We start from the raw sequence: 20,443 nt of genomic DNA, 5'->3' as shown, positions 1-20,443 counted from the left end.
CTATAACCCATTAGAAACCTAGTAGTTCGAGAGGGTGTTGTTCATCCAATCATGTTAGCTGAATTTCCCTATGAGTTTTCCTGTTGTGCCACCTAAAGTAGACTAGCACTGAGAATTCCACATGGCTAAGCAACCTAGGCCAGTGATGGCTAACCTTGGCTCTCCAGCTGTGACAAAACTACAAATCCCATCATGCCTCTGCCTCCCTGAGTTATGCTTAGAGCTGTCAGAGTATTGCAATGCCTCATGGGACTTGTAGTTCCACCACAGCTGGAGCGCCAAGGTTAGCCATCACTGACCTAGGCTAAGCATCACTGGGAGGGCGGGGCTACATACCAATATATAGCTATAGGAAGTGTTTCTCATGTGGAAACCAGGATTAGTACGGTAAATTAAAAGTGGGTGTCCTGAATAATTTACTGCATTCTGCTATATGTCACTACAGTGCCCTTTTTTTTTTTTTTTTTATACTGACAGTGTTGGATTGCTTTATAGACTGCAGTGTTCCCCATCCCTGTCCTCAAGGGCCACCAGCAGTGCATGTTATGTGAAAATCCACAGAGGAAGTTAAAGGATACCACAGCTGAGAAACAAGTTTGCTGCAGTGTGTGGGGGGTTAAAAGTACATACCATTAGCCGGTCCTGCCCCTCTCCGTCTGCCGCCGTTAGTCTCATATAGGTCTCCGTGTCCTGCGACTTGCTTGACCTTTGTCCCGGACATACTGCACCCTGTGTGCGCAGTATGTCCTCCCCTCTTCACTTTTGGCCCGGCGCATAGCGAGCGGCTCAGAAGCACGCTGGCTCCTCCGTCTAGTCCGGGCTGCATGTGCGCTCCATTACACCAAGTGTCACATGATTAGCATGTGATGCTTGGTGTAATGGAGCGCACACGCAGCCCAGACTAGACGGAGGAGCCAGCGTGCTTCTGAGCCGCTCACCGTGCGCCGGGCCAGAAGTGAAGAGGGGAAGACATACTGCGCACACAGGGCGCAGTATGTCCTGGTGGGGGGGGTTAATCAAGTCGCAGGACACCAGGACCTATATGAGACTAACGGCGGCAGACGGAGGGGGGCAGGACCGGCTAATGGTATGTACTTTTAACCCCCCACATACTGCAGCAAACTTGTTTCTCAGCTGTGGTATCCTTTTAATCAGCTCTGCTGAGACACTAGCCCACCTGTGCATGGTTGTGGTTTTCTGCAAAACATGTACTGTTGGTGGGCCTTGAGGACAGGGTTGGGGAACTTTGTAAATATAGAGCATGTGTAACAGACCATGCTTTCTTTGGGCCCATTTACACACTCTTTTTGCACTATATAGAGGAATTTCCATTGTGTAATTGCATTGGGCATTCCTGACCTACACGTTAATGAGATAGGAAAGGCCTTCAATTGGTCGCTAGAGCGGCTACAGCGCATCTGCTGTGCAACCCATTCTGGCTGCCCTGGCATAGTTTGGTCCAACCCTGATTGGGCTCTATTCACAATGACTTACCGCATGCTGTAAAATAGTATGCGAAAAACTTTGGCCGAAAGTTCGCCATTGTGTACTTCTGAAAGATTTTTCGCCTGTAATTTCCGCAAAAGATCCAAATAAAAGAAACCGGGGGCGCATTATTTCTGCCTTAAAGGGAATGGGAACCGCATTTAAAAAAAATGAAGCAAATACTTACCTAAGGAGAGGGAAGGCTCTGGGTTGTATAGAGCCTTCCATCTCCTCTCTTGGTGCTCTCTATCCTGTGCTGGCTCCCCCCCGTTTCAATCCCCCGACAAAAGGGTATTTGGAAGTCTTCGGGAGCCGTGTCCTCCCAAAGACCTGCGGCTCCATACTGCACACACGTGAGCGTGCAAGAGAGCGTGCAAGAGAGCGTGCTTGCGCAGGTGCAGTACAGGGTCGCCCTTCTTCAGGAGCACTCTGGCTCCCTGAAGACTTCTGAAGCCTCCTTCAGCCGGGTAAAGCAGTATTTGACTAAATTAGTCAAATACTGCTACCGGGCGAGCCAGCACTGGAACAAGGAGACCAGGAGAGGAGCCGGAATGCTCTATAGGACCCAGAGCCTTCCCTCTCCTTGGGTAAGTATCTATCTCATTTTTTTTAAATGCGGTTCCCATTCACTTTAACCACCTGAGCGGTCTGGACGAGCTCAGCTCGTCCAACACCGCCGGAGGCTGCCGCTCAGGCCCTGCTGGGCCGATTTACATCAAATAAAAAGCAGCACACGCAGCCGGCACTTTGCCAGCCGCGTGTGCTGCCTGATCGCCGCCGCCCTGCGGCGATCCGCCGCGAGCAGCGGCGAAAGAGGGTCCCCCCAGCCGCCTGAGCCCAGCGTAGCCGTAACAAAAAGTTCCGGCCAGCGCTAAGGGCTGGATCGGAGGCGGCTGACGTCAGGACGTCGGCTGACGTCGATGACGTCACTCCGCTCGTCGCTATGGCGACGATATAAGCAAAACAAGGAAGGCCGCTCATTGCGGCCTTCCTTGTTTATTCTGGGCGCCGGAGGCGATCGGAAGATCGCCTCCGGAGCGCCCTCTAGTGGGCTTTCATGCAGCCAACTTTCAGTTGGCTGCATGAAATAGTTTTTTTTTTATTTAAAAAAAACCCTCCCGCAGCCACCCTGGCGATTTAATCAGAACGCCAGGGTGGTTAAGTACCGATTTTTTTTTTTTTTTTTTTTTTTTTTTTTTTTTTTAATTTATTTATTTATTTATTTTTTTTTATCGCCTACAAGTAGCTGGTGATGCATTTTGCTTCCCATTGACCTTAAATTGAGTCTGGAGGCTTAAGTGCTGTTTGGTGGACTTAGAACATTTTTAGGGGGACAATTTTTTTAATGCTACTTCTTTGCGCATGTTTAATGCATGTTTGTGGCTGTTGCCGCACTTTTTTTCACGCAAAATATACCCACATGTGGAAAACATGCGGAAAATTTTAGTGAATGCTGGCAGTGATTTAGCAGTGAAAAAATCTTTTAGCGCATGCCTGATTGTGAATAGAGCCCATTGTGATCGCTTCTGGTGTGTTTTTTAGAGTGGCTGCTGTAGAGGTAAAAGGCAAAATTATATTTAGCAACTGTAACCTATTAAAACAAAAAGTTAGATACTCACCTAAGGGGGGGGGGGGGGGGGGTTGAAGGCTCTGGATCCCTTAGTGCTTTCCTGTTCCTCCCTGCGTCCCTTCGTTCCTCCGCCCCCTAGACACTGAAACACCCCTCCCCTTTCAAATTTCCCGCCAGCTGCATCATCTCCGAGTACTTCTGAAGATGACTGGCTCCGTACCGCGCACCCTTGAGTCCATGCTCATGCATGCACAGTACAGAGCCACTCCTCTTCAGAAGTACTTGGAGACCCCATGCATCACTCCCGAATATGGGAATAATCTCTGTATGCCCCTGAGAGCAGGCACTCATCCAGAACCGCTGGTGTATAGTGAGCCTATGAATTATACATTTTACAGAGCCACACCAAACCAACATGCAGACAGCCTGTTTCTGACTTATCTATGGTCTTAAAATCACAGTAACATATAGGTACACTGTCTATGGTCCTGAAATCAGAGAAGAGTAAGGTCGTTTTTTATATGCTGTCTATGGTCCTGAAATCACCGTAGCATTATAGGTACATTCTTGTTCACTGTCTATGGTCCTGAAATCAGAGAAGAGCATGGGTCACTCTTATATGCTGTCTATGGTTCTGAAATCACAGTAACATACAGGGTTACAGATTACCCAGCAAGCTCATGGTGAACCAGTAACATACAGGGTACACTCTTGTACACTGTCTATGGTCCTGAAATCACAGTAGCATATAGGTACACTCTTGTTCACTGTCTACTGTCCTGAAATCAGAGAAGGGTATCGGTCACTGTTATATTGTTATTATTTTGTACCGTTTCCCTGAAATTAAAACATCCCCTGAAAGTAAGACCTTGCAGGAAGTTCAAGCATGCTTAAGATATAAGCCCTACCTCGAATGTAAGGCCTAGCAGCAGTTAGGGGAAAAAAAGTATGGCTACTCGGCGAGTGCAATGATTGGCCAAATAACAGAGCCATGGTCCCGCCTGCGAGACCACTGGCTCCAGTGGAAACACAAGTTGCCGTACTTCTTCCTCATAAGCTGAAGCTCGGGGGCACAGAGGCTTGGGGGTAAGAGGAAGATGCAGGGGATAGCAGGAGGACACTAAAAGTACAAGGAAGACACAGGCACACCAGCAGAGGAAGAGGCAAATTAACTGTCACTCAGAAGAGCGTACAATCTAATCCCTATCCTATTTGTATGTACATTGTAGTCTAGGGTCAATTTAGAGTAAAGACAGTTAATTTATCTGTATGTTTTTGGGATGTGGGAGGAAACCAGAGTGCCCAGAGAGAACCCGCGTACGCCACCGCACCACCTGTTATATGCTGTCCATGGTTCTGAATTCATGCAGAGTTGACTAATGTAAATGGCAACTTTTTTTCAGTGAATTCCATTTTCTCTTGCAGATCCAGGAGAACAACGCCATGGCAGAAGAATTGCGCAGTGACGCAAGGAAGGCATTGTACATGGCAAGTGACCCCCTTCCGGAGGACACACCCCATGTCAAAGGTTATGACTTCAATCGCGGAATCAACTACGAGGCTTTGCTCCAGAGTTATTTGACTACTGGCTTTCAAGCTAGGCATCTCGGCCAAGCCGTGCAAGAGGTGAACAACATGGTAAGAATGTGATGGACAAACCTGACCGGGACATCCGGGGGTCCTCGGTCAGAAAATACTAGCAAATATAGATATTACATTATGCTTTTACAGTGTTCTTCCCAGGCTCTTTTAGCCGGGTGTTCCACCCGGCAAGTTTTGGTGAGCACCCGGCTGTCATCAGCTCACCTCCTCCTATGCTGTAAGCAGAGTTGTGCAGAGAAGCACCAGCCCTGCATCCTCTCATCTCGCCCCACCCAGCTACTTTTTCATGCCACCCGGCTGGAAAAAAATTCTGTGGAGAACACTGCTTTTATGGCATCATTATAATGGGTTGATGCACTGTAGATTTTGCAGCCTTGGCCGGCTGAGATTGCTTAAATGGTGGCATTAACAGCAGGGCTTTGGAGAGGGTACAAAAATCATCTGACTCTGACTCCTCAGTTTATTGAAACCACCGACTCCAGGTACCCCAAATTACTCCGACTCTATAGCCCTTAAAGAGAACCAGAGATGAAGCACCCTCTTGTATTTTACCTTATAAATCAGTGGGAACATGACCATAAACATCAAATCTGCTCTTTGTTTCATTGTTCTCTGTTTTAATCTGACTGTTATCACCTCTGATAAGAATCCCTGACTGAGCACTCAGTCTGGCTTTGCTACGGAAAGATTATAGCTGAGTCTGTCTTCTCTGGTGTCTTTTTAAGCCCAAGTCTGCCCCCTTGTGGCTCTGCTATAATGACTCCGCTATAATTATTCCCTGCAAAACCAGACTGAATGCTCAGTCCGGGATTCTTATCACACCTGATAACAGACACTTTTAGCAGTGAGGATAAAACAGAGAGCATGGTAAGTGTTTGTTTTCTCTAATGTTCTTACTGATGTATATGGTAAAATACACAAGGGTGCTTCATTTCTGGTTCCCTTTAACAGACACCTGAGGTGAGAGGGATGTGGAGGCTGCCATATTTATTGCCTTTTAAATAATACCCATTGCTTGGCATCCTGCCAGTCATTTTAACATATCAGAAATGTCTGAAGCACACACCTAAATCAGGCATGTGGTTAATTTAGTCAAACATCAGATCTGCATGCTTGTTCAGGGTTCATGACTAAAGGTATTAGAGGCAGAGGATCAGTAGGCTAGCCAGGCAACTGGTATTGCTTAGAAGGAAATAACTATGGCAGCCTCCATTATTCTTCTATGGAGGCTGCCATATCTATTTGCCTGGCAGCCCTGCTGGTCTGTTTGACTGCAGTAGTGTCTGAATCACGCCAGATTCAAGCATGTAACCTTGTCAGATATGAGAATGTCAGAAACTCCTTAACTGCTGCATGCTTGTTCAGTGTCTATGGCTAAAAGTATTAGAGGCAGATTATCAGCAGGCTAGCCAGGTAACTGGTATTGTTGTAAAAGGAAATAAATATGGCAGCCTCCATATACCTCTCACTTCAGGTTCCCTTTAAAGTGAACCTGAACTCTTGCACGGGACAGAAGAAAAACGTAGAAATATACCCTGTATGTCTTTAGAGAGTTTAGCCTATTTCCCCCTCGTTTGTATCTAATCACAAGTTGTAATTTGAACTCTCCCCGGTGTCACCTGACTGCCACGGCAGATAAGCTCATTTGAAAGCACAGGATGTTAACAAAAAAAGCAGGAAGTAGAAACAGTGCAGATTTATTATTTCAGGATTTGTGTCTGCTGTAACAAAGACATTTTTTTCTTTAAAGCTTAAAATGCTGTTGCATATTTTTCAGAGTAGAATGTTCTGAGTTCAGATCTGCTTTAAATCTTCCTCTGGTAGCTGGAAACCGTGTTAACCTGAGCTCTCAAGCTGCCAGCAGATTGTTTAGTGACATCAGAGTGCAGGAAATGAGGCTTCATTTATGGTAGATAACTTTGGTATGTAACCTACACTGATTATAAGCAGCGTATAGTCTATTCTCATGACTGTTGGGCTTCATAGATGAAACTGGATATCACATTATAACGCAGGACGGCTGCTTTCAGTGACCGCAGTGGTGGTGGGGGGAGGGGGGGTGTACAATAACTAAATGGGTATTAAGAAGCTGGGAAACAGATCTTTAATTATGTGATGCCAGCTGTACAGCTCTTTCCAGTTTTTTGACATTCTGTTTATATGATAATGTGTTTAATCTTGCAGATCGAGGCAAAGCTTTCTTCCCCTGGAGGATGCACCATCTTTCTGGGATACACGTCCAATATGATCAGCTCAGGCGTTCGGGAGATAATCCGATACCTGGTGGAGCACAAGATGGTGAGGCATGAGTAGCGCTATGCGGTGTACATGTTGTTGGGGATAATATAAACCACTATAAAGGAAAATCAACTATGTCTAGATAAGCGACTTATTTTACTATTCTCCCTTGGAGGGCTGAGAGGTTTATGAATGTCGTACTATTTGCCGTATTTCATGACCACCTTTGTTCTTAGGCCCAGTGAGGAGTCTGGACTAGATGGGATATTGATGGAGATAATGTGAAACTATACAAAACTTAAAGTGTGAATCTATATATGGCATTTTTCTACTTTTTTTTTTTTTTTTTCTCTTTTTTTCTCTTTGGAACTACAGTATATACCATCTTAGTCACTAGGCAATTCCCCTTTGCTTATCTAGCGCTCCAGATGGTAGTATGTAGTGTGTGTACACCTCAGAGGAATTGCATTAAGGACTTTTACCCCCCTGTAAGTCCGACTGCTTCCTTGCCGTCCTCCGCTGTGAGTCCAATACCCCACGCCGGGTTGCAGGGCACTGCATATGCACCCCTCCACCGCACTCATGTTGCTGGGAATGTTCTGTGCAAGCGCAGTTACAATCTTACTGAACTGTGCAGAACGATACCAGTGATGGACGTGTGATTGGGGGGGGGGGCTTGTGGATGAAGAAAGGCACGTGCACAGCCAAGTCGCAGACTTGATACGGTCGACAGCGTGACACCCGGGCTCCAGGAGGACATTGAGGGAGCAGATGGACTAGAGCGGGCTGGAAGAAGCCCCATATATTTATAAATCCTTTGAGTCAATTCATCTTGGGTTCCGCTATAAGCTTGCGGTTTGTTTGCAGAGCACCTTTGTTTTTCACCCTTAACCCCCTTGCCGGTCCAATTCCCGCTACAAGGGGGCAGCGCAGCACTTTTTATTTTTTATTTTTAAATCATGTAGTGAGCCCAGGGCTTGCTGCATGATAGCCGCTAAGCAGCGGCATCCCCCCACCCACTCCGATCGCCTCCGGCGATCAGAGTAAGCAGGAAATCCCGTTAGGAACGGGATTTCCTGCTGGGCTTCCCCGGTCGCCATGGAGACGGGGCGGGATGACGTCGGGACGTCAGAGGGAATCCTGATCCACCCCTCAGCGCTGCCTGGCACTGATTGGCCAGGCTGCGCAGGGGTCTGGGGGGGGGGGGGGGGCAGCTCGGCGCGGCGAATCAGCGGGTAGCGGCAGCGATCGCGTACCACACGCAGCTAGCAAAGTGCTAGGGAAAGAAAAAATGTTAAAAACGCCCCAGCGGGGCCTGAGAAATCCTCCTACGCAGGTTACCCCGAGCTGAGCACGGGATAACCGGCAAGGAGGTTAAAGGACATCCGAGGTGAAAATAAATTGAGATAAACAATTGTATCTATCCTCCTCCTCCTAAAAATGACCCTTTTTTTATATCCCAGTCTTATTTTATATTTAAAACTAGTTTTTAAGATTTAACTGTTTCATTGTCTCTGCTCAATGACACATTCATTGAAGTATGCAAGAGCTAAAATTTATGAACTATTGATCCTTTTTATCTCTTTCCTGCTCTCAGAAGCCATTTTCTGCTATGAAAGTGTTTTTAAAGTTGGAATTTCTTATCAGTGAGGGCCACACTGTAATCACTTCCTGTCTGGACTGAGTCAGCCACTTACATACCTGATATTTAACTCTTTAATTTCTTTATCAGTGAGGGTTATGCTATAGTCCGACCCGGTCCCGACCCAGACAGAAACTGTCACTTGCATACCTAACTCTTTCAGGCAGAGGAAGGGAAAAAAAAAAGGAACACAGCCTAGTTATTTGTGTGCTAGGCACTGTACATACATATGTCTATCTGATAATGTCACATGTCATCTTGGGTATCCTTTAAAGTAATCCTGAGCCGAAGCTTGAGTTCAAAATAGGCCATTACCCTGAAGAGAGGGAACCTCAGGACCTTATTGAGGTTTCCCCTTGGTGGTCCGCAGCTCCCCTGTTGCTGAGTGTAGCCCCCTTCACATCCAGGCCGCGCAGTTCCTCTTCCTGATTAATGGCAGCTCAGTAGATGTGAGAGCCAGCATGTGCAGTAGCACTGAGCCTGCGGCTCCACCTTACTGAGCATGTGCGGGCGGGCTCACGTGTCTACTACGCGGCCATGGAGAGGAGCTGTGCGGCCCCGATATGATTAGCGACAAACAGAGCAGCGAGGGAAGCCTTAATAGGATCCTGAGGCTTTCCTCTCTTTAGGTAAGTATCTTATTTTGTACCTGAGCTTCGGCTTTCTGCATTTTTTTGTTCTTGGTAGAGTGAATAGGGGACTCAGCCGGTGCTTACACCATTTTCACACATGATGCAGCCATTCCATAGAAATTGCCTTTGGAGGAGCCGATCATGTGACCCTGAGTTCTGTGCACAGAGCTGCCAGCAGAGTGGGAGTTCTTCCTCTGCACAGAGCCATAGCCAGACTCCATCTACCTCCTCCCTCTGCTTTCTTTTGTGGGTAGGGGTTAGTGCTCTGCTCACAATAAGATTGGCTGGTGCCAATTCCTAGCTCCTCCCTGACTAGGCGATGATGGCATGCCCCCACAGGTGACTGGACAGAATACAGACTGCTGTTCAGTCCAGCCAGGCTGCATCTGACATTCACACAGGAAGTCAGGGTAGCAGAGCTGGCAAGCCAGATAATAAAATACAAAACATGAGCCTGAAGTATGACTTTAAACTTCGTAAAAGGTTAATTTTTATTTTTTTTATGCTCCAGTTCTTTTGCCAAATCCCCAACCATGTAAAAATCTACAGTTTTTAAGAAGGCGGAGCTGCTACATAGACTGAACTTAGTAAAGGGACTTTGGCTCTTTAGTCCTTCAGTAAAACATAATGGTTTAAACCTTAGTTCAGAGGTCACCAAACCTTTACGGTCAAGGGCCGGGTCAACATACTTCAGACTGCTGGGGGGCCGAAACATGCATAAAATGTTGAAAAACATTCCATCAAATCCAGGTATTGATTCCCCCAATCATGGCCTGAGGAGAACTCCTAGCAGCAGCCATTAAGTCATGTGACGCCTAAGGAACGTCTTTGTGCACCAGACAGTGAAGCTTAGCCAGGTGACAACCTGCCATCTAATTGGACAACAGTGTCACCTGATGCAGAATTTGATTGGAAGCCAGCAAATGACTGCTCACTGGCATCTACAGTATGTGGATGGTGGATGGGTGGTGCAAGCACTGCTATTCTATATGCAGGCTGCTGATATTTAAAGGTGCAGTGGGCCACATCTATAAGTCATTGTGTTTGGGGGTGTTTGTATCTCTTTTTTTTTACACATCAATTTTTATTGATTTTCAAGTAACAAAAACAAACAAGTACAACATGAACAGTAAAGATAAAAGTAATAAGTCATCACCAATACAGCATATAGGGAAATACAAGGAGTGAGATAGCGAGAGTAACCCATTAAGATTGAAATATAAGCTTGTACAACAAGTTACATCATATATAAGAAATCAGTCCATAAAACTAAGGTCAGGCAGGAATCAAAACACTTGATTAACACTGTGCAGCTCCATACAATCGTGGTTGTTTCAAGCCAGATCGATGATTAGGAAACAGAATCAAAGAGGGAGAAAGTTTAGTTAGAGAAGGAGAGAAAGACAAGAAGGAAGAAAAAGAGAGAAAGATCTCCGGTGCAAGCCTCGGGAACCCAAGATCCATTTAGAGGATAGACTTAAAAAGTTGTCTACAGCGATAAATAAAGAAGTGAAATACTTTTAATTAATCTTCCGGACCAGTAGGCAGTGCCTCTACATTGTTATACCAAGGAGCCCAGATTTTGTCAAATCTCTGAGGGCAATTATGGCTATTGTATGTTAGCCGGTAAAGGGGTATAGAGCTTTCATGATTGTATGTTTCCAAAAGTTAAAGGAGGGGGTTTATCAGGTTTCCATGTGCAAAGTATTTCTTTACGAGCATAGAAGCACAGTGATCTGACCAGGTATTGGGGGTGCTTACCAGGCGGAAGTGTCATCCAACAAGCCCTATAATGGTACCCTGGGAGAAACTAATATTTGTGTTTAAAGAATTTTATTAATGGGGGTAACTGTATAAGACCAGAATCCATATACAGTGGAGGAAATAATTATTTGACCCCTCACTGATTTTGTTAGTTTGTCCAATGACAAAGAAATGAAAAGTCTCAGAACAGTATCATTTCAATGGTAGGTTTATTTTAACAGTGGCAGATAGCACATCAAAAGGAAAATCAAAAAAATAACCTTAAATAAAAGATAGCAACTGGTTTGCATTTTATTGAGTGAAATAAGTTTTTGAACCCCTACCAACCATTAAGAGTTCTGGCTCCCACAGAGTGGTTAGACACTACTACTCAATTAGTCACCCTCATTAACCACCCTGGCGTTCTATTAAGATCGCCAGGGCAGCTGCATGAGGGTTTTTTTTAAATAAAAAAAAAAATATTTCATGCAGCCAACTGAAAGTTGGCTGCATGAAAGCCCACTAGATGGCGCTCCGGAGGCGTTCTTCTGATCGCCTCCGGCGCCCAGAATAAACAAGGAAGGCCGCAATGAGCGGCCTTCCTTGTTTTGCTTAGATCGTCGCCATAGCGACGAGCGGAGTGACGTCATGGACGTCAGCCGACGTCCTGACGTCTGCCGCCTCCGATCCAGCCCTTAGCGCTGGCCGGAACTATTTGTTCCGGCTGCGCAGGGCTCAGGCGGCTGGGGGGACCCTCTTTCGCCGCTGCTCGCGGCGGATCGCCGCAGAGCGGCGGCGATCGGGCAGCACACGCGGCTGGCAAAGTGCCGGCTGCGTGTGCTGCTCTTTATTTCATGTAAATCGGCCCAGCAGGGCCTGAGCGGCACCCTCTGGCGGTAATGGACGAGCTGAGCTCGTCCATACCGCTAAGGTGGTTAAGGACACCTGTCTTAACTAGTCACCTGTATAAAAGACACCTGTCCACAGAATCAATCAATCAAGCAGACTCCAAACTCTCCAACATGGGAAAGACCAAAAAGCTGTCCAAGGATGTCAGAGACAAAATTGTAGACCTGCACAAGGCTGGAATGGGCTACAAAACCATTAGCAAGAAGCTGGGAGAGAAGGTGACAACTGTTGGTGCGATTGTTCGAAAATGGAAGGAGCACAAAATGACCATCAATCGACTTCGCTCTGGGGCTCCACGCAAGATCTCACCTCGTGGGGTGTCAATGGTTCTGAGAAAGGTGAAAAAGCATCCTAGAACTACACGGGAGGAGTTAGTGAATGACCTCAAATTAGCAGGGACCACAGTCACCAAGAAAACCATTGGAAACACATTACACCGCAATGGATTAAAATCCTGCAGGGCTCGCAAGGTCCCCCTGCTCAAGAAGGCACAGGTGCAGGCCCGTCTGAAGTTTGCCAATGAACATCTGAATGATTCTGTGAGTGACTGGGAGAAGGTGCTGTGGTCTGATGAGACCAAAATAGAGCTCTTTGGCATTAACTCAACTCGCTGTGTTTGGAGGAAGAAAAATGCTGCCTATGACCCCCAAAACACCGTCCCCACCGTCAAGCATGGGGGCGGAAACATTTTGCTTTGGGGGTGTTTTTCTGCTAAGGGCACAGGACAACTTAATCGCATTAACGGGAAAATGGACGGAGCCATGTATCGTGAAATCCTGAACGACAACCTCCTTCCCTCTGCCAGGAAACTGAAAATGGGTCGTGGATGGGTGTTCCAGCACGACAATGACCCAAAACATACAGCAAAGGCAACAAAGGAGTGGCTCAAGAAGAAGCACATTAAGGTCATGGAGTGGCCTAGTCAGTCTCCGGACCTTAATCCAATAGAAAACCTATGGAGGGAGCTCAAGCTCAGAGTTGCACAGAGACAGCCTCGAAACCTTAGGTATTTAGAGATGATCTGCAAAGAGGAGTGGACCAACATTCCTCCTAAAATGTGTGCAAACTTGGTCATCAATTACAAGAAACGTTTGACCTCTGTGCTTGCAAACAAGGGTTTTTCCACTAAGTATTAAGTCTTTTATTGTTAGAGGGTTCAAAAACTTATTTCACTCAATGAAATGCAAATCAGTTGCTATCTTTTATTTAAGGTTATTTGTTTTCGATTTTCCTTTGATGTGCTATCTGCCACTGTTAAAATAAACCTACCATTGAAATGATACTGTTCTGAGACTTTTCATTTCTTTGTCATTGGACAAACTTACAAAATCAGTGAGGGGTCAAATAATTATTTCCTCCACTGTACTAGCGGGCATTCCCAGAACATGTGATAGAAGGTGCCAGGGTCTAGAGTGCATCTGGGGCAATTTGGAGAATTCAAATTAGAAATGTTGTGCTTGCGTAAAGGCGTAAAAATACATTCTATGTAAAAAAAAATTGAATTGTATCAAGCGGTCCTTAGCTGATATTGGTGTTTTGATAAAAATATCTAGTATTTCTTCCCAGTCTGAGTTATCAAGCCCTAGCACATCACTGATTTGTATCTCTGCAGGTCGATGTCCTTGTGACCACAGCTGGTGGGGTGGAAGAGGACATCATGAAATGTTTGGCACCTACATTCGTGGGAGAGTTCAACTTGAGGGGGGCAGATCTGAGGGCAAGGGGTATCAACAGGTAATTTTATTTTTCTGATTTTGTCATTCTTTCTAAGCCTGAATCGCTAAAATTTCGCCTTAATTTGCTTCTTCTCTCTCAGTAATAAAGTTTTTAATGACCGCTTGCATTCTGGTGCTTTTATTAACGCCGCTGTTACTCTATTCTGGCACCAGTTTATCCAACCCTCCTTCTTCTCTACTCCACAGGATTGGTAACCTTCTCGTTCCAAATAATAATTACTGCGTGTTTGAGGACTGGATTAACCCAGTGCTGGACCAGATGGTGTTGGAGCAAGACACGGAGGTGAGGGAACGCATCATGTATGGGGGGGGGGGGGGGGGGGTGTTGGTTGTCCATTTATAGCTGTGTGTGACGCACTGTGTATTGGGGGAGATTTGGGCATCTACCCTACCTTAGAATACACCCTTGTCCACACTCACTATTGTTCTGTTGTCTTCCGCTACAGGGGACCAAATGGACACCATCAAAGATGATCGCCCGACTTGGGAAAGAAATTAATAACCCGGATTCTGTATGTTACTGGGCGTATAAGGTAAGTAATGATGCCAGAGAAGCTGTCCCTCCCACCACAGGGTGACACAGACAGGAGGAGCTTTATGACAAACATATACACCGCTAACAAACCTCCTTACATATCTAATGACTTGTCCCCAAGTACAATTCCAAAACTTTTCTTGGGCTGACCCCACTCTCTTGAATTTCCTCCCTTGAACCTTTTGGCTTGCTCCTACCTTTTTAACACATTAAAAAAACAATTACTGGGGATGTCCCAGCATTTTTCTGATAATGTTCTCATTTTTGTTATTAAATGTTGGGCTACATAGACTACCCTTAGAGTATAATTTTTATACTATGTTCTTTAAACAGAGTTCCCCAACCCTGTCCTCAAGGCCCACAAACAGTGCATGTTTTGTGGAAATCCACATAGGTAGTTAATCAGCTCAGACAGTAATTACCCCATCTGTGGATGTTTGTGGTTTCCTGCAAAACATGTACTGTTGGTGGCCCTTGAGGACAGGGTTGGGGAGCTGTGCTTTATAAGACACGATTCATAGAACGGGTTGTAAATGTCCTCAATTTCTTACATGTCATGTTTTTTTAAAGATCCTTTGCTGTGGGATATGTTCAATATCTTTGTATCACACAATTGGATGTATGTATACCCATGTTTCATATTCTGAAATTCAAAAAAAAATAATTGAAAACAGAAAAAGACACCCCTAAACCCAACTCCTACTCCTCTTCTCTCTACTGACCATTTCAAATAACCTACATTCCCATTCACATTTCCCTTTCCTGCTGTATCCAATGTTACCCAGCCTACTAGATTGTAAGCCTGGTTAGGATAGGTTCCTTCCTTTTCTTACATCATTAGTACAAGTTGTGTATGCTGTTTTGTCATTTGCACATCTGCCCCCCCCCCCCCCTTCCCTGCAGTTTCTCCTGGTATCTAATGGCTATAGGAGCTGCCATATTCTTCCCAGGCCCCCCCCCCCCCCCCTCTTCCCTTCTAGCTGCCTTTATTTATCCAACAGCAGGGCGTGCAGATGGCATGTATGACTTCTAAGGGAAGGGGACAGAGAGGACACAGGGGGACAGAGGGGGTGCTGAGGGAACGGGACAGAGGTGGCACAAAGGGAGTTGCTGGGGGGACAGGGGGGGGGGGGGGGGGACACAGGTGGCACAGATGGGGACACTGAACGCACAGGGGAGCAGTGGTGAGGACGGAAATGGCCGTGTTCTCACTTAAGTACGGATACAGGTTAAGAACAAACTTGCTGTCCCTATCTTGTTAGTTAATCGGGGACTACCTGTAATGTAATTTCTTTGTGTTTGATATCAGAACAACATCCCTGTGTTCAGTCCGGCCCTGACAGATGGCGCTCTGGGCGATATGTTGTATTTCCACTCCTACAAGAACCCCGGCTTGAGACTGGACATTGTGGAAGGTATTAATTGATGTTATTTGTTAATACAATAAAGTTGTGTGATATTTTGTTAAAAAAACAATGTTTATCCTAATATTTGTATAGCACTTTCCACCTGTTGGACCGAAAGCACTCGGAAGAGCTGCAGCCAATAAGGGTGCGCTCAACGGGCCACCCTGCAGGGTTAGGAAGTATTGCCCAAGGACTGTGGGCAATAAGTGTGGTACCGTACACTATCCAGTTTACTTCATAGACCTGCTCGAAAAAACTTGGCTAAAAGATCATTGTGGAAGGTCTTGGCTGAGAACCTAGTACAAGTGCAGCTACCCACCTGCAAGTGACAAACCAGCGCCTCTTCCTCTCTCCATGGAACAGTACACGCTGCTTGTTACAGTCAAACACTGCCTGTAGAGTGCTTGTTGCGTGAAATGCCGCCCTAATGGTTGATCCAGAATCATTAAAGGACCACTATCAAAATTTACCAAAATTCTAAATGACGCATATATTTCCAGTAATTGCTAGCGAATGCCAATACAAAGGCTTTTTTTTCATATTTTTAAGTTTTTGTGTGAAGAAAATGACATTTACAGAGAACAGTTTACACTGTGGGCATTACTATAGAGGACTGTGTACAGCACATCCAGCAACGATCTTTACTGGCTGTAATCCTGTGACTGAAATGTCTTCAGAACGGCAGACAGCAGAGATGGCATCAAAATAGTGTGTAAATAACTCATCAGCTGCAGCCCTGCTCCTGTGTCTCTCTCTCTCTCTGCTTCATGCAGTTCTAAAGTAAACCGATTACAGCCAGGAAGAGCTCATTCTGAATGGTGGGTGTAAGCATCCAAGAACAGGAATACTGTAAGGCCCCATTCACACTGGGAATCATAAAACGCTAGCAAAATCACTAGCATTTTGAAAAGCTATTTTCCTGTGTTTTTTTTTTTTTTTACTGTAGAGTTGATCTTGTGTTTCTTTAACATTTAAATGCAATGGCTCCAAAAAATGCTGTGTGCACCAACATGTGCACACAGCAAATCACTAATCACTGGTGATCGCTACAGTGTGAACACTACCTTTGATTTGCATTACCCCAACACTTTTTCAAGCTCTAGTGATTGAGACAAGCTGAAGTCGCTAGTAAAGCGCTCCAGTGCAAATGAGGCCTAAAAGGGCCCTTTTACACTTAATGCGTTGGTATGCGTTAGTACGCGGTTTTTCCATAGCCGTGCTTTGTAAAATAGCTTTTAGTTAAAACGCGTATAGTGGGAACTGTGCCATAGGAAAACATGGACATTACTTTTCTTTCAGTTATAACTAAGAGCAAATGATTAAGGGCCACTTTCCACTACACGCAGGTTGAATGCAGTAAAACTGACTTCAATGAATGCCTATGGGCCTGTTTCCACTAAACACAGTTCCCACTTAACGCGTTTAAGTGAAATATTTTTTTTTTACAACGCACTGCTATGGAAAAAAAACGCACACTAACACATACCAACGCATTAAGTGTAAAAGGGCCCTTAGGGTCATTCTCTTTAGATCCTTTCTCTGTAGTTGAAAAATCTCTCAGCTGTTCTCGTGTGTGTGTGTGTGTGTGTGTGTGTGTGTGTGTGTGTGTGTCAGAAGCAAGCATTAAATGATTCCTCTGGATGACAGGGAAGTGGCACCTATCTACATGGTACAGCCCTGCAATCCATCGCCAACTCCATAAAGCAGGTACCTGATAGACGAGGCATTTCTTTCACAAAGTCTGTAATGAGAAACTTCTGAAAAGCCTTCTATTGTTACTGGCTAAAAGCACTATAGGTGAGGTTTTCAAAATGACAGTTTCTTTGATGGTTGTCCTTTAAAGTGATTGTCCAAGCTGCCAAAAAAAAAAAATCCACTTACCTGGGGCTTTCTCCAGCCCGTGGCAGCCCTCCTGTGCCCTCGCCGCAGCTCCGGTGGCTCCAGGAGCTGCAGTGAGAGCACAGGACGCCTGCCACGGGCTGGAGGAAGCTCCCAGGTCAATGGAATTTTTTTTTTTTTTTTTTTTTTTGCAGCTTGGACAATTCCTTTAAGGGTGCCATTTACTGAGCGGGTGCATGGTGCTGAAGTCTAGATCCTTAGGCTACACAGCCCTACACTGCATTTATCCTGCCTTCTGATCTAGTTCTCTGGTGGTAGCCCCTGTGTATCATCTGACTCTCTACTAGTGATGAGCAAAACATTCTCCTAAAATGCTAATTTCCATTGATTCAGAAAGGGAAAGCAAACAAGCCAACAACTGCTTGGTACACGCACCCAATTTTGATTCAGTGACCATTTTTTACCACCTCCTTGTAGTGCTTGTAATTTTTACTAGAATACATTCTCACTCCAGTAATATTTACTTTTACCTTCAGATATTCGCCGGCTAAACTCCTCGGTGATCTTTGCCAAGAAGACTGGGATAATCATTTTGGGAGGTGGCGTAATTAAGCACCACATCTGCAACGCCAATCTCATGGTGAGTATACATATACCCACAAAGTCACGCTGGAGAAATAAACGCTTCTTAGATTGCTGATGGCTTGTCAATAACTTTTATAAGATGGTGTACACTGTGACATCATCCGTGTTCACTAGAGTGAGCGATTGCACAAGTGAGCCTTATCTATGGGCTCACAAGAAGAGTCACTCTTTGTTCCACTCACAGCTCTGCTTTGGCCCACTTTACTGGTATGAACTGTACTGTATACCCTGGCTATGAATACCCTTCTGTACCGGTGTTACTACTGTATGGTGCCCCACTTTGAGCTGTGGGTTATTAGGTATGAGGAAAACCAATACAAGACAACCAATATATGAGGCTCACCAATGGCACAAGGGCCCAATATAACGATTATCTTCACTACTGGATATGAGGGGAGATAGGAGGCAGGTCTGGCATGCTAGGATTAGGAGGGTTGTTCAACAAAGTGGTTGGAAAAACCAAAGGAGGAGTACAGAAGGAGAACAGGTTTGGCAAAGGTCACAAGAGGAAAAACATGGACAAAGGCTGATTAAGAGTAAGTGGATTTTTAAATGAGGCACAGAAGGAGGGTTATAGCAGGTGGCACAGGAGAAGGGAGGGTACAGCAAGGAGGAGGCACATGAAGAGGTGGAGAAACCAAAGCGGGGGATTTTCAGCAAGGGACACAGGAGAAGAGGGCACAACGAGGGCCACAGGACTAGAAGGGGTTACAGCGAGGGGCACGGGAGAGGGGGGGGTACAGCAAGGGACAGGAAGGAAGTATAGCAAGGGACATGGGACAGCAAGGGGGTACAACATGGGGCAGGGAGCGAGTACAGCGAGGAACATGGGACAGGAAGCGATTACAGCGAGGGACATGGGACAGGAAGCGAGTACAGCGAGGAACATGGGACAGGAAGCGATTACAGCGAGGGACATGGGACAGGAAGCGAGTACAGCGAGGAACATGGGACAGGAAGCGATTACAGCGAGGGACATGGGACAGGAAGCGAGTACAGCGAGGAACATGGGACAGGAAGGGGGTACAGCAAGGAACATGGGGCAGGAAGCGAGTACAGCGAGGGACATGGGGCAGGAAGCGAGTACAGCGAGGGACACGGGGCAGGAAGCGAGTACAGCGAGGGACATGGGGCAGGAAGCGAGTACAGCGAGGGACATGGGGCAGGAAGCGAGTACAGCGAGGGACATGGGGCAGGAAGCGAGTACAGCGAGGGACATGGGGCAGGAAGCGAGTACGCAGGAAGCGAGTACAGCGAGGGACATGGGACAGGAAGCGAGTACAGCGAGGAACATGGGGCAGGAAGCGAGGGACATGGGGCAGGAAGCGAGTACAGCGAGGGACATGGGGCAGGAAGCGAGTACAGCGAGGGACATGGGGCAGGAAGCGAGTACGCAGGAAGCGAGTACAGCGAGGGACATGGGACAGGAAGTGAGTAGCGAGGGACATGGGGCAGGAAGCGAGTACAGCAAGGTAGATGGGAGAAAAGGGGAACAGCAAGAGGGATAATGGTACAGCCAAGGAATACAAACTGCCTAACAATTTACATTCAAGCCAAAATTGACTTATCGTTGACCATATCTATTGGAATAGCTATCCTCAGAAGCTTGAGAGAGACTTAATAGGAAAAACTAGTGCTGACTGTCTGGTACTTGCATGTATGTCAGTGCAGTTACTTTTTGATCCAGTTAAGGAATGGATCTACATGAGGAGCACTCTACAAGTAACAATACCTATTCTGTTCATCTACCTCCAGAGGAATGGTGCAGATTATGCTGTCTACGTGAACACAGCAAATGAGTTTGACGGTTCAGATGCTGGAGCCAAGCCGGATGAAGCGATCTCATGGGGGAAGATTCGTATGGATGCCCACCCTGTTAAGGTAATAGTGCCATATAATAAAGAATGACTAACTTACTATTTAGGGATCTTAAAGTGGACCTGAAGGGAAAAGTAGTGCCCCTAGGGGGAGTACTTACCTCAGGATCCCCGATCCTTCTCAGCAGAGAGTATCCAGCGCTGGCTTCCCCGAAAATCAGTTTGTCAGCCCTTGTCACAGGCGCGAGTCTGAGCTGTAGAGCAGACACAATTGGGCTCTGCTGTGTCCGTCAGAGCCTGAGCAGAAAGCTGGTAGTGCGTCTGCATGGGCAGGCAAATGTAAATATTGTGTCTGCTGGATCGGGCTGCTCAAGGGAGACCAGGGAAGTATTTTTCTCCCCCGAGGTAAGTATTTCTCTTTTTTTCAACATTACAGATTTACTTTAACTCAGTGTTACATCTCCCAGAGTCAGTTATATGGGGTTCGAGACCACTGTTAGCCACAATATACATTTGTAACCCATCATCCTTAGAATAGGATATTTTTATGTAAAAATATATTCCTGTAGTTATTTTACAAAGAATAAACAAAAATTACATAGAACAGTTATAATCCACGTTCATGTAAAAAACCAGAGTTCTAT

At 45.9% G+C, this 20,443-nt stretch overlaps 1 protein-coding gene across 3 annotated transcripts in view; it reads left to right on the top strand.

Moving 5' to 3' along the window:
* DHPS (deoxyhypusine synthase) overlaps window positions 1–20,443 on the top strand; it is a 32,608-nt gene that overhangs the window by 7,840 nt on the left and 4,325 nt on the right. For all 3 annotated transcript variants that reach the window (XM_068274210.1, XM_068274211.1, XM_068274209.1), the window contains exons 2-9: window positions 4,481–4,693; window positions 6,842–6,955; window positions 13,434–13,555; window positions 13,744–13,840; window positions 14,004–14,090; window positions 15,402–15,507; window positions 17,874–17,977; window positions 19,738–19,863. In XM_068274210.1, the coding sequence (XP_068130311.1) occupies window positions 4,481–4,693; window positions 6,842–6,955; window positions 13,434–13,555; window positions 13,744–13,840; window positions 14,004–14,090; window positions 15,402–15,507; window positions 17,874–17,977; window positions 19,738–19,863 (969 nt within the window). The remainder of the gene's footprint in view (window positions 1–4,480; window positions 4,694–6,841; window positions 6,956–13,433; window positions 13,556–13,743; window positions 13,841–14,003; window positions 14,091–15,401; window positions 15,508–17,873; window positions 17,978–19,737; window positions 19,864–20,443) is intronic.

Source organism: Hyperolius riggenbachi, chromosome 3 (genome assembly GCF_040937935.1).
Source record: "Hyperolius riggenbachi isolate aHypRig1 chromosome 3, aHypRig1.pri, whole genome shotgun sequence".
Taxonomy (NCBI): domain Eukaryota; kingdom Metazoa; phylum Chordata; class Amphibia; order Anura; family Hyperoliidae; genus Hyperolius; species Hyperolius riggenbachi.
This window is presented reverse-complemented; position numbering and strand designations above follow the sequence as displayed.